Source organism: Arvicola amphibius, chromosome 2 (assembly GCF_903992535.2).
Source record: "Arvicola amphibius chromosome 2, mArvAmp1.2, whole genome shotgun sequence".
Taxonomy (NCBI): Eukaryota; Metazoa; Chordata; class Mammalia; order Rodentia; family Cricetidae; genus Arvicola; species Arvicola amphibius.
This window is the reverse complement of record NC_052048.2, coordinates 113,291,873-113,306,677: the sequence shown is the minus strand read 5'-3', so window position 1 is coordinate 113,306,677 and position 14,805 is coordinate 113,291,873. Positions and strand designations below refer to the sequence as shown.

General features: G+C 42.0%; 1 protein-coding gene across 8 annotated transcripts in view; it reads left to right on the top strand.

Moving 5' to 3' along the window:
- The window catches only part of Foxn2 (forkhead box N2), a 49,859-nt gene extending 41,667 nt beyond the window's left edge, over nt 1–8,192 (top strand). For all 8 annotated transcript variants that reach the window (XM_038318518.2, XM_038318517.2, XM_038318519.2 and 5 more), the window contains 2 exons: nt 2,129–2,197; nt 4,147–8,192. In XM_038318518.2, coding sequence (XP_038174446.1) covers nt 2,129–2,197; nt 4,147–4,655 — 578 coding nt within the window. In that variant the 3' untranslated portion in view covers nt 4,656–8,192. The remainder of the gene's footprint in view (nt 1–2,128; nt 2,198–4,146) is intronic.
- Nucleotides 8,193–14,805: the final 6,613 nt, after the last annotated feature.

Below are 14,805 nucleotides of genomic sequence, written 5' to 3'. Positions count from 1 at the left end.
TCATGTGGATGGACGCTTAAAAGAAATCCCACACTAGCTAGCTCAGAATTAGGGGTTGACTCACAAATCAGAATCCTCTGTTTGAATGGAGATCAGAAAACGAATCTCACAACCTTAACAGAGAGGCTGGAAAAGAGGCCAGACACATGCTCTACATTGGCATATATAGTATAAGAGGCCACGCCCCAGCGGTTGGGTAACCACTAGCTGTAAGACTTCCTACAGCAGTCTCAAGTCCCAAGAGGCAAGAATTGGAGAGCTCTGTTTTGCCCAGCCTCTCTGTTGTGACCAGTGGCCTATCCAGTTCACGTTCTGTGCATTCCCTTCGGGCGTTCCCCAACCTCCCTGAACTCTTGGTCAACCATTACTTCTTTACTTTTTCTCCCTCAGACTCACCACTGCTGTCATGTTTTCGTTGTCTGTATATTTTGAGAGGGACAGTTTATTTCTTTTTTCTGCTATATTTTCAGTGTGGAATAATGTTAGGCTCACAGTAGGGCATTCAATTTATTGAAAAGAATAGCAGAATGGAGACTACACTGTGTTCTGATTATTTTCTACAGTTTCCACAGTAATCCTGGGTGCTTACTAAATATTAAGGAGGCACACACTTGCATTCCAGAGGGCCATGGCTGGAGTACAAACTCCACCGGACTTTTAGGGAACCCCTTAAAAGTTTATTTTTTTGAGATAAGGTCTTTTGTGTGGCCAGGCTGACCTAGAACTCACCTTTTCTGCCTTTGGATTGCTATCTGCCTTTGGATTGCTAAAATCACAGGCAGGTATTATAGTACCTGACATGGGAGATATATATGAACTTATTAAAACCTGAGGTGGTAATATAGGCCAGGTCTGGTCATCCCTTTATCCCCAGAAAGTTGAGGCTAGAAGAACACTAGTTTAGAGCCAGCCTGTTTCTCAAAGCACGTCACACCAAAATCGCAAAAGCATTGCCTACCCTAAGAGTTTGTAGTCATGATGGGGAATAAACAAGTCAGTTATCTAAGTTAAAGTAAGGAAATTATAAGTCTCTAATGTAAACATTTCTAATTGTAAGATAGAATTGATGGAAACTTCATCTCTAGATCTTGTGTTAAGTCTGTCTTTTAAGCTGAGGTTTTACTGCTCGCACCATTTTGTTTGTTTTTCAAGTAGCTATTTGGTCTGGTATCACCAAGAGGTAGAGAGCCTCACATCTGCAGATGTGCTCGCCTGGGCTTATCTGAAGTAGAACCTTCTGGCTACCACATTAGTTTGTGGTGTATTCGTGGGAATGGTCAGAGGACAGCTTGCAGGAGTTGCTTCTGGCCTTATCTCGTGGGACCCTGGGATGCGACTCAGATGTTAGACTTGGCACAAGCACCTGTCCCTTCTGAGTTGTCCCGGGCCCAGTCACATAGTTTTGAGACAAGATTTCACATTGTACCCAGGCTAGTCTGGAATTCATGATTCTTGTGTCCCTGTTAGAATACCCAGCTTGAGGTCATTCTGTAAACCCTGTGTAGAGACATAGACCTTAAAATCCAGAGACAGAGGAGAGGATTTTTAGGCTAGTCTATGTGATATAGTGAGGTCCTGTTTCCAAACACAGGGACAAAATGTGTAGTGCTGGGGCTGGAAGAGAAGAGAGAACCCAGTCCAGAGCCCCAGAACCCATGTGAAAAAGTCAGGCGTTTGTAGTTCAGGTTCTAGGGAGGCAGGATTACTGGGGCTGCCTTACCAATCAGGCTAACCTACTTGGAAAATTACAGACCAATGAGATACTCTGTCTCAAAAAGTACCACCCCCCCCCACACACAAGATAAAAAAACAGGAGATCTGATGGCCTTGAACAGCCTCTGCAGGCATCAGACAAACAATGTTGCACAGATATACATATAGGGAAAACACTAATACACATAAAATACTTGTTCAGAAATTATCAATAAGAATTGTTTTGGTTTTAGCTGTGAGCCTAGCTTTTAACAGCTGAGCCATTTCCCCAGCCCCAGGTTGGTTTGGAACTCAAAACAATCTTCCTCTGCTTCCTAAATGCTGGGTTTGAAGGTGTATGTCATGGACTCCAGGCCACCTAAGTCCTAATGCTGACATTTTTGACATTAATGCGACCACTCTTTTCTATTTTCAGAATCTGATATTGATGCTGCCACTGCAATGATACTTTTAAATACTTCAATAGAACAAGAGATTTTAGAATGTAAGCAATCATTCTTTTCTTTTACTAAAATAAATTTTATAAATGCCTTTTTAAACTAATGGTTTAAAATTCAAGATGGCTAATGTCATAGCAGAATTTACTTTTTCCACTAAATTGTGTATTAATCTGAATGACTCAGTCTCTGTTGTATTTCTATTTATATAATTATTTGAAAAAATTAAGTTAATGCTGTGGGAGATTTTGTGTTGATGAAGAAATGGAGGAGTCAGAAATGCTTTCCAGAAGGTAAGCTTGAGGGCTAAAGGTAAAGACAAAGCTGTGAGCACACCGCGGTAAGGGATATTTATCATCTGGGTTGGTGGGTGCTCTGTGGGGAATGTGCCTGCCATCAAGCCTTATCCTTTGTTCAGTTCCTGGGACCTGTGTGGTAGAAGGGAGAATTGATTCTCGGGCTGTCCTCTGATGTCCATACACAGGCCCGGGTGCACATACATATACACAAAATAATTGCTTCTATTGGTTTCAGCTAAGCTATACATTTTTCTCCATTCCCCTCTCCCCTTCTACACTCTCCTGTGACCTCCACGCTCCACAAAATAATTTTTAAAAGGATATTTAGAATTTGGAATAGGAAAAGTGTTAAGGTAGAATTGCAAAGCCCATGAGGAAAAGATGAAAAATTTAATTAAATTGGTGCTGTACTTCTGTAATCTCAGCACCTGGGATGTGAGGCAAGAAGACCAGGAACCAGGAATTCAGGATCCCCCTTGGCTAGATAGCAACTTCTAGACCAGCCTGGGATGAGTAAGACCTGTGTCCAAACTGAGAAATGAGAGACTGGCTGGGAGGCTGGGGACTTGAGCATGTGTTAGAAGGCTTGCCGAACAAGTGCAAGGCCTGGGCAAGTTGACCCTAAGCACCACAAAAGGTAAGAGAAGCAATGCAGAATACTGGGAGAATTTTTAAACTATGTATAATAGATAAAAGATTAATATCATGTCTGTAAAGGTTCTAACAAGTAAGGAATAAGCAGACAGGTCCCACAGCTGCCACACTAGTCAGGGACTTAGTCTCGGGATCTGTGGGAAGAGGAAGCAGAGAGGTTGAGCCAGAGGTATTGGAAAGGCAGTGTCTTTAGGACAACAGTACTGATAGGGACATGAACTTAAAGAGACTGGGCAGAGGCTGGCAACATGCTCAAGACTGCACAAAGTGCAGCACTAAGGGGAGTGGGCACAGAGCCCCCAACCAAGAAGCTGCTTACAGTTGACACTTGCTGGAAGGGAAGCTGTTTTTCCCAGTTATAGGTCTCATGTCCACGAGCAGTATTTTGCTTTTATTTTTTTATTTTAATTTAATTGTATTTGTTTCTTACTGGATTTGTTTGGTTTAGTAAGAACAGGAGAGCAGAAAAGTCAGCAAAATATGTGAAAGTGGCTCTCAGAAGAAATATGGGGAGATGTAAAGTAAGTTTAAGATACTGCCTTTAATTTAGGAAATAAAAAAATGTAAATGATTGCTAACGTAGTATGCAAGTAGGTGTTTTTCATACACTGTTAGTTTATTGTTATGGCCACCCAGGAGTAATTTGAGCATACTTGAATTTAAAATGCCTTTTCACTCAGCACTTAACAATTCTTACGCCTCCTAGAAAGTGGGGGGGGGGGGGGGCAGTACATTTCCTTGCAGCGTTACTTGTACTAGTACAAACTTGGAACAGTGTAAATACCCACAGGGAAATTGTCAAGCAGTGGTATAGTCATACTGAAATTCTTTGCAAATAGTACAGAGTAACTCTTATGTTCCACCGAAAGGACAGGCCATCTTTCAAATGGTTTTTAAATGTTTTAGATCTAGAGATAGAATTAGGGGGGAAATGCTACAAAACTACAGATTCCAAGCTCTTATTACTCAAAAGTGAGAGTTTTGGGGGTCTGCTTTTGCAGTCAGATACCTCTGACTTGTTGATAAAGTCCTGTTTCCCACAGGTGAGAAGCCGTCATTGCAGAAGAAGAGGGGTTACAGCAGTGCATTCAGTGCCCCCGGCGCCGCGCGGCTGCAGGAGAGCCATCCTCCAGCCGCCAGCATCGACCCGAAAGCAGACCACAATTACAGTGCCAGTAGCATGGCAGCTCAGCGCTGCGCATCCAGGGCTAGCGTGTCTTCCCTGTCTTCTGTGGATGAGGTGTATGAATTCATCCCGAAGAGTAGCCATGTGGGAAGTGATGGCAGCGAGGGCTTCCACAGTGACGAGGACACGGATGCTGATGATGAGGACGATCGTCTGGGAGACAGCGGCTATGCACCACAAGCTCATGAAGACAGTGCTCCCGAAGGACAGCCAGGAAAAAAGAAGCGGAAACAGTCATGTCAAGAAATTGACGAGGAACTCAAAGAAGCAGCGGGGTCGCTGCTCCACCTTGCTGGAATCCGAACCTGCCTTGGTTCCCTCATAAGTACTGCGAAGGCACAGAGTCAGAAACACCGGAAGAAGTAGGAATACTTACTAAAGCATGGCGATACTCTTCTACTTAACTCTTCACAAGGGAAATCAGAGCCATAGCGGACTTCTTAGCTTGAGGGTAGAGGAGGAGTGCCACTTGTTTCTTTCTAAATATTTTTTGGTTGCTTTTCATTTTTTGTTTTATTCAATTAAACAGTTGCTCTTAGGATCATGACTAATTGTAAATCTGATATAAGGGCCCCCAAAGCAATTTCCTGTGAATAAGTGTCTCCCAGATTTGGAAAATTTTGTATAAAAAAATTCTCCGCCTCTGTCTTAAACTTGTAGGGGAAAAAAATCAATCTCTTTTGTTAATTGGTCAAATATAAGAATTGGTAGCTCAGTATTTTCACTTTTGTTCCCATTCTGTAGTTAACTGTAGTTACTCATGTAGCTAAGCTAAGGCTGGCATCTTTCTCACGTGCTCCTCTCCTGATTAATCCAGAGGTGAAATGCACATCTTTTGTCTTATTCTTGTTTTAAGTTATTCTTTGTTGCAGCATGAGCATGACCAAACATAAATGGAAAAGATCCTAGATGCCTAGAAGGTTCTCTGGTTTGTAGGGGTGTGGCTCATCTCCAGATGGGAATTCCTATTGCAATAGTATCTTTGAAATGTTCTTACCTCACAGTTAATGCACAGCATCACTGGAGCCTTTACCCTTTCCCAGAGTACTTTGCAAGTGTTGTTTGAGTTTTAGCTACTAGCTGTCTTTGTCCAGTGAGAGGACACAGTCTGAGTGTGTCATGGGATAACATACACCTTTACACACTTTAAAAGAGAATCTTGCATTTGTTTTCTAAACATAGTGTGATGAAATATTGGGAAGACATATTGTAACATCTTAAGTAAAAGTAGGTCATTGAAGACAAAACTTTCCAAGCTTTGTATAAATTAAAGTTATATGTGTAATGAATACACTTAAAACATTTGATAGGAAACTGTAGAGATAAACATCTTCAGGGATTTCAAAATAGGTATAAAAATTAGATCTAATACAGAACTTTTTAGGAGGCAATGTAATACCTCTATGTGCCATTAATCCATGCTAAAAATATTTTATATTACTATTCCAAATGGGCATTGGCTAAGATATTTTATGTATTTGAACAGAACTGCTTATATAAGACAGTTTTCATATTACAGTTTGATTATAGTATTCAGAACAGGGATACTAGTACTGTAACTCACAAATATATTTTTTTACAGTGGTGGGAGAAACTTTGAGAAAATTTAGTCTTATTTCATGATGCACCCTGTATCCCAGGCAGTGACCTTCTTTGCATTTTTCTAATTTATATGCATAGATACACTTGCTATATGCACACATATACAGGCTCAGGTTAGTTTCCTGCTTTGAAATGTTTTTATGACTACAAAGCATTTCTTGGATTTTTTTTAAAGATAAATATTTCATTTTTACTTCTAAATTTTATTTGGGCAAAACTGTCAAATAAGAAGAAAAACTAAAGCATGTTTCTTAACTGACCATACTTTCAGCTTTAACACTCTTGTTTCCATGTTAGTTATAATTAAATCTGGATAGCTGTATTAATGGAATGGGTGCTACTAAAATATTGACATTTTTCTTTTATTGATAATGCAGGATGAGGAATTTTAAATATTCCTAATTCATAAATGTTATTTCTCCAAAAACCAGCTAAGTGAAGATAGTCTTTTACAGCAGACAGTGAATACAGTACCAACTGAAAGTATGCTTTGCCATGGTGTCATAAAGAGGCTACAAAGCTCAGTTGAGTAGCACAGTATTTTGAAGTGAATCACCATGGCCTTCTGGACTGGGCTCACACAGTCTCCAGGATCTGTTCTGAAAGTAGAGGAATCTGTCTGTTAGCTGTTCTGTAAGTAGAGGAAATGACCTGAAGTAGGAGACAATTGTTCTTCGCTCGAAGAGACCTCTTCAAAATGCCTGTTAGGCAGTAGCTGAAATTCTTTTCTTTGCCTCTTTGGCGGACTCTTATTTAAAGCTATAGCCACTAGCAGAGATGACGACTGCCTGTGCACCAACAGCAGCGTTCCCTCTGCCTGTGCACCACAGCAGCATGCCCGAACAGTTTGCACTCAGTTCTGTGTGGAATTCAGTGTCTCGTTCTCCATGTGCTGTTGTGTCCGGGCATCTGTCTCAAGGGGAGAGCCTTCTTCATTCTGGCCCCTTGTGATGTTCTCGGGGATCGCGCTCCTGCTTGGAGATGTAGCTGGAAGCTTCCATTTAAGGAAGTCATTCCAAACCTCATGGACTGGAAATTCCCACAGTTAACACACTTCATGTAATAAACATAACCTAGAAACCAGGGACAACATCCACGTTACGTTAAACTTGTTATAGCTAAGGTATACTTTGTCTTATATCAGAATAAGAATTTTGTTGCAACCGTTTCAGTTTTAATGGATCCCTAGTAAAAGCTGTGTCTTGGCACTGTTAGCTTTATTTTCCACATTGCCAAGAGAATCAGTGTTTCTTGAATACATCTTTGAAATTTGTTTGTGCAATATATTACTAAATTAGTTGATCTTTTGCTTTTTAATTCAGAATGAAAATGTTGCCTAGATCAGTAGTAAAGCAAGGGGTACGGCACCCCTTCCCACCTGGTACCCTTGCCTGTTCTTGGAGCAAGCATGACTTATTAGATTCCTTTGTATATTGTAAAGTTGAGCATATTGTATTTTTTCCACTGTTTGAGGCATTTGTAAAGGGTTCCTACTAGATGGTCAGTTAATACACACACGTTAGCCAGTTCAAAGCCAGAGCAAGTGTTAAGGCAATGTCTGTATGTTTTGTAGACTGAGAGGCCTTTTATAGCAACTCGGGCTGCAGGTGGGAGTGCTCCCCAAAGCCTCCAAACTATTACCCAAAATAGAAGACTACTTAACACCCTTCAAAAACCATAGCATTTTCTAAAGCAACTTCTGAAGCTTTCTAGTATACATATGTGTCATAGGGTTTTGTTTTCTTTCTTACTTTGAAATGTGTAAGTTTTGATTAAAGTTTACTCCAGTGTGTTAATGATGTAGTCAAATATTTATTGAAAGGCAAAATAGAGTATTTTAATGTTATACCTGCCATTTTTCAAGAATATTCTTTGCATCTAACTGCCAGTGCCATTGTCAAACTTGTTTTCAAAATTGTACTTTTTTATTAAACAAAGTGCTTAATTTTAAAGTATTATGTTGCCATCATATAGTGTATAAAATGTATAATTGCCAATTCATTGTAACTTATTTATTTTTAAACAAAAGTATAAGAATACTTTTTGAGTAAAGAAATTTGTTATTAAATTGTTTCCTTGTTTCTGATGTAGCATAAAAACTTCTGAGTTTAACTGCCGATAGATGACCAGCCACAAGTGAACCTCTTCTCAGTTGCCAGTCTTTGCTCATAGTAAAACAACTTACAAATGTTTAGTTTTTGTATCTAATCTCTGACTCTTAAAATGTTTATAAAGTTTATTTTTACCAAAGAGATGCAATTCATTATGAGAAAGTTGCAGAGTAAATGTCATTTTGTAACATTTTTGTGCTTTGTTTTTTTATTTATGTGATGGGGTGTTGATGCTTTCCATTTCAAGTGTTTTAAAATATTTTTACATGAGTGTGCGTGCGCGTGCGTGCGTGAGTGCATGCGCATATGCCTGCGTGCATATGTAGAAGACAGGACAACTTTGGAGAGTTGGTTTTTGCGTTCCACTTTGGGTTTTGGGGCTTGAACCTCAGGTTCCGTTTTTTGCAATTTCACCAACTTTTGGGTTATTTGATTGTTTTGGCAGGGTCTCAGGTAGCCCTGCAGCAGCTGTGTGACTGTGGGATCATAGGGGTGTTGTCACTACTCCTGCCTGAGGTGTGTGTGTGTGTGTGTGTGAGAGAGAGAGAGAGAGAGAGAGAGAGAGAGAGAGAGAGAGAGAGAGAGAGAGAGAGAGAGAGAGGAGAGAGAGAGAATTGACGCTTATATGAGGATGTGGGAAAACTTGAGAAATTCAAAATGGTTTATAGCCACTTTGAAATGCAATATGGACATTACTCAGGAAATTTAAAATAAGGTTATTGTATGATCAGGTTTGTACTTATAAGTAAAAACTAAAAGAATTGGAAGGAATACCTCAAGATACGTGTACAGCCATGATGGACATGAAAGGTGCCCATCATTAGCCTGACCAGTTCCATTTTCCTCTTCTCTGGTTCTTTATTTATTGCCCTCTCCCTAGTTGCTCTTAGTTCTGCTTGACAAACATCTTCATGGCCAGGTACTCTGACCAAACCTGACAAGCCAGATCACCCCCAAATGGGAGCCATAGCCCTACAAGCTGCCCTCAGAGCAGGAGGGATCATGGGAATTGCTCCCCTTGGTGATACCAGCCTTGCCAGATCCCTTTGCAGGACCAGACCCCTGTCCTGAGCGAGGCCATTGTTTTACCAGGGGTGCCTGCTCCATTCCCCTTTCTCACCATTTCCTATAAAATCTTTCAGTTCCTGTTAGCCTCTTGAAGACAGACTGGGATGTCACCAAACTCCTTTCCCTGTTTTTCCTAACCTGACACATTGTGCCCTTCACTGCTACTTGTCCTTGGTGGGTACTGGGACAGGTGGCTAGGATTCACCTGTAGAGATTCGAAGACCCAGGACTTCTGCCCTAAAATACTGGTAACATCGGCAGCAACATTATTTTCCAGAGCCAAAGCTGGATAGTAACACATTGTCCTTCCGCAGAGGAATAAACAGGTCATGTGGGACACCCTGCTCTTTATGTGTTGCTTTTATTGGTTGATGAATTAAGCTGTTTTGGCCAGTAGATTAGCTGTACTCCTAGCTAGCTCTTATGTCTTAAATTAGCCCAGAAGAAGCCATGTAACGACCCAGGAAGCAAAAGGTAAACCACGAGCCTCATGGTAAAATATAAAATAATAGAAATGGGTTAACTGATAGAGCAGTAAGTGCTCTCTAACCACTGAGGCATCTCTCCAGCTCCCAATCTGAATTCTTAAAACTATATGATTTTTTTTTCCTGAAAGTGCTTGGTAATTCAAAGTATAGGTGCATTCTTGTTCGTGTAAATACTTTCCTTTTCAGATGAATGCCCCCAAGAAATACATGGCCAACTTTAATTCACTCTAAGGACAAGCAAGAAATGATGTTTAGCTCCTTGCAGCCAGCTTTGGGGAGAGGCAGCATGTCCTCCCAGGTATCAGCTGATGCATACATGCACATCATTATCAGTGGATGTTATAACCATCTAGAATAGTCTCTCTCCCTCTCTCTCTCCCTCCCCCCCCCTCTCTCTCTCCTCTCTCTGTCTCTCTCCCTCCTTCCCTCCCTCTCTTCCTCTCTCTCTCCCCTTGCTTTCCAGCGGGATCACAGAAAAGAATTCACTCTTCAGCTTCCCATGGGGGGTCTGCCTTTGTTGCAGCTCAACTAAGCTTCCTATGGAGTTGTAGCTTTTGAAATAGAGCATTAATTGGAAGCAATTATCCAATTATACCAGCAGTGACGATGCTGTATACTAAATATTTACCAAGGAAAAGAGAGCATTTAACTGAGGGTTTAATTCAGCAGCCAAGTACAATAAGGCTGCAAGCAACCCTGCAATCGCTCAGGGGGTGCCTTCAATGACTGACACAGTCAAGAGTGTCCTCGGTGTAAGTTACAGAATGAAACAAGCACAGCAAGGCTTGATTCTCAAAGCAGGGCCAATGTATGCGATGTCAATTGCAAATGTAATCAAAGAGCTGTGCTCATTGGCTAACTGAGATTTCTCCAACTGCTTGATTTTAAAAGTAAACAGGCTTTTAGCTTTCCGCACTACCTTTCCTCTCCCTCCTCTGGTGCCTTGTGTTGTATTCTGAAGCCATCCTTGAGAAGGATGCTTCGGAAGCACTTCAGGCACTTCTCCGATGAGCACCAGGGAGAGCTGCCTTGGGCAGAATGCAGTGTTGCAGCCTGGGTGTGATAATGAGCTGCCGGCAGTCATTTGCTGCCCGTGATCTGCAGCTTCCCGAATGCTGGCCAAGTCCTTGGCAGGGAAGGTTTGGCTGGGCTACTAGCATTGATTAAATGGTGTGAAGAGAATCCACACGATGTCAAGGAATATTTATATGGGCAAAAATCCATCAGCAACACCTGCAATACTGGCGCTCCAAGAAACGGAGAATGTCCATTGAATTTGTTAGCTCCATGTGAAAGGCACTAAAACAAAGAAAACTGAACACGCTGCCACCAACTCTTGGGTCATCTTATTGGTGGCTGTCTTGACAAAGCAATGTAATTCCTTCTCCTGCTATGATGTCACCTTTGTCCAATCATAACCTTCCTTAGGAGAGCAGAGGATAACTCTGGAGACAAGGTGAGTGACAGCAGGAAGCCACGCAGCAGTCACCAGGCAACAAGAGCCAGCCTTCAGCGGATGAGAATTTTAAAGAGTTAACCCTTTCACAGGCTGGTTGTTTAATGCTGAGCTGGTGGGAACCTCGGGGACAAAAGCCTAATAGGATACTACTGTTTGTTTCTACAGCTGTGCTCCTCCATGCTTCGTGGGAACATGGCCTCAGTCGGAAATGGTTGGGGAAAGCAGAAATTTCTCACCCCCCCCTTTATTTATTTATTTACAAGAGTAGGGCTGTAAACCAGCTAGAACCTCTTTGATGTTCTATTATGGCTCTTGAGTTGTTCTGAATAAATAGGCCACACCAGGGTGTGTCACAAAAGGGAGTATCACTGAAATCAGCCTGCACTCCCTCCCCAAGGTACACCATGGTTGGGGCAGTGGGGACAGTGTTTGTCCAAAGCACTGCCTTCCTGGGCGCACTGAGTAGTTTGCCTGCCCAGAGCAGGTACCTTCTCAACACTTGCACAAAATTGCTGCATGAGCATGGGGGGGACAAGGTACCATAAGAAAGTTTGTCTTTCTGTCTTTTTTTTTTTTTAATTCCGGCTAAACAAAAGGTCTGAGAACTTGTCCCACCTTCCTCCTCTGCTTTTGAATTTAGCTGAGGGCTAGACACGCCCAGAATATATAATCTTGCTTCCAAACTGGGTTTCCAGAATCACCTTATTCAGATGATTTTGGTTTACGTTGGAAATTCTAGGGGAAGCTGGGTGGTGGTGGCGTATGCCTTTTATCCCAGCACTCTGAAGGCAGAGGCAGGAGGATCTCTGTGAGTTCGAGGTCAGCCTGGTCTACAAGAGCAAGTTCCAGGACAGCCAAGGCTACACTGAGAAACCCTGTCTCAAAAAAACAGAGAGAGAGAGAGAGAGAGAGAGAGAGAGAGAGAGAGAGAGAGAGAGAGAGAGAGAGAGAGAGAGAGAGAGATTCCAGGGGTGGGATCCTCTTGAAACTAGTTTCTTTTGTTGTCACTAATTTGAGAGCCCTGGTTGTCTTGCTGTGTTTCCTTCCCATTAGCAGTTAGGAGACATCATGACTTCCTGAAGAGAACTCTTCTTTAGTTTGTGTCCAGCTCATACTGGCCAGTGGTTGAGACAGTGAGGACAGTCTCCTAGAGGGCTGGGCTGCTCCTGTCTTCTCTAGCAGTGCCTGGTACAGAGTGAATGTGCAGGCCTGTGTTCATGAATGACTCAGTCAGCTGACTAACTCGGTGTTCCATCCAGGGAGATACAATGAGACAGGTAGGTAACACCTTAAAATTGTCAGCAGCCTAGCTAGGAGTATGGTTAGTGCCTATGAGTCCAGAGCTTGGCAGAAGGAGTCAGGAGAGCTGTCATGAGTCTGAGGCCAACCTGGGCTGTGGTGCACAATACCATCTCAAAAATCACCAAACACCTTGTCGGAAACCTTATAAGCTTGTCTAGTACACCACCCGCTTTTCAGTTAGGAAACTGAGACCCAAGTAGTCCCCAATTCCTTATGAGGTGTAGGCAGGTTTCTCTGTAATTAGTCGGTTGTGGAGGTTGATTTAGGTGACAATCCTGTGGCGTTCAAAGACCATTTCCTTTAACTTTGCTCCCGGGCTCACCTAGGGTTATTAAATCTGTCCTAACATTTTGAAAACTGAAACTCAAACCAGGTCAGAAATAGGCAGGCTCTATGTTTGACTCAGCAGAGTCTCTTAGAATTTGGAAAATAGAAACCTCAAAAAGAGACATGTCGGTAGGTAGGTAGGTAAGTAGGTACATAGGTAGGTAGGTAGATTGGTTGGTAGGTAGGTAGGTGCATACGTAGATAGGTAGGTAAGTAGGTATATAGGTAGGTAGGTAGATTAGTAGGTAGGTAGCTAGATAGGTGCATACATAGGTAGGTAGGTATATAAATAGGTAGGTAGGTTCATAGGTAGGTATGTAAATAGGTAGGTAGGTGCATAGGTAGGTAGGTATATAGGTAGCTAGGTAGGTGCATACGTAGATAGGTAGGTAGGTACAATCGTAGATAGGTAGGTAGGTAGGTAGGTGCACAGGTAGGTAGGTATGTAGATAGCTAGGTAGGTACATATGTAGATAGGTAGGTAAGTAGGTATATAGGTAGGTAGGTATATAGACAGGTAGGTAGGTGCATAGGTAGGTAGGTACATAGGTAGGCAAATGGATGAGTAGCCATAGAACTAAATGAATGTACACCTAGAGAGGTCACTAAAGCTATGAGTTTCCTTGTTGCTTAGCTTTTTACGTATTCCTGCTACTGTCGTTAAGCCAACAGTACTGACTTTCTGTCCTCACTTCGGCTCTTAGCGATGTAGAAAGAAGAAAGAGCTCATTTGATGTTCCATTTCTGAGTCACGGCCCTGAGAGTTCCCTATGGATTTCTTTATTCCCCAGTGACTTTTGTCTAATTAAAATAGATTCTATTTCTTATGACAAAACCTTGGGAAATCCAGGGAGTTAATAATAACCACAACAAAAATAACAAACGGTTACAAACTTGACTTATTTGTAGATGTTTTAAAGATAATATTATGTCAGTCAGTAACTGAAAGACCATTGATGGTGGTTTTGTTTTGGTTCGTTTTGGTTTTTCAAGATAGAGTTTCTCTGTGTAACAGTTCTGGGTGTCCTGGAACTTGCTTTATAGATCGGGCTGGCCTTGAACTACAGAGATCTACCTTCCAAGTGCTGGGATTAAAGGCATGCACCACCACGTTTGGCTCTTATTTGAAATTTTCTAAAACTAAAAATTATGTTTAAAAATTGGAAAGATATGTTTGTCTGCTCAGGTTACCAGTAAGGAAATACTGATACATGCATTTGAACTGATGAAAATACTAACTTAAATGTATGTCCACGTGCTTTCTATTGAGGGGATTCCTCAGTTGATTTTCTTAGAGACAGTCAAAAGAAATGGACTAGTGATTCAGAGCCATGTTGAGAATTCAGGAAACAGCTGTGCAAAGCAAAGTAATGGCCCTCTAGGTGGCCATATTCTAGTTCCTGGAACTTATGAATATATTACCATCAATGGCAAAGGAAGTAAAGGTACCATATGGAATTAAGTTTTCTAGTTAGCCTACCTTAGAGAGACCGTAGATTATCTGGGTGGACACAATGTAATCACTGTGTTCTTAAGTGTGGGCAAGGGAGGCAGGAAAGAGAACACTGGAGTAACAGTATAAAAGACTTAGTCCACCAATGCTGGCTTAAAGTTGCAAGGATCACGAGCCTCTCGAAGCTAAGAGAGCCAGGAAATGGATTCTCCCCTAAAGCATCCGGAAGAAACACAACAGCCTTGGTTTAAGTCTGGCTTGACCTTGTCCAAGTTTTGGTAACTGAAGGCTGTGTCTCCCTTGCAGACTGTCCCGAGAAGCCTGTACTTTAGGAACAGCTTCTGCAGTTATTATGGCTTCAGCCTCCAGGTCACAAGCGGGAGGGCTGAAGACTGAGAGCTTAGAGAGTCTGGTTGGTGGCCGGGGACTCATCTTCCTGCAGAGAGAACAGGTGGGCAAGAAACACCCTCATCCCAGTTAGGTCAGTCAGGGAGAATTCCCAAGATGGCCCCCAGTGGTAATGCCACTGATCGGGAATAAGAGAAAAAAAAGACCACTACCACCACTTAAAGCCAAAATCAAAGCAAGCTTTAATTTAAATACTGGCAGGTGAATGGGCTCTGGCCAGATCCATACCCAGGTTCTGAGAAAATGGCCCAGAATCAAGTATGGCAAGGGTTTAAGAAGGAAAGCCCGTAATTTATTG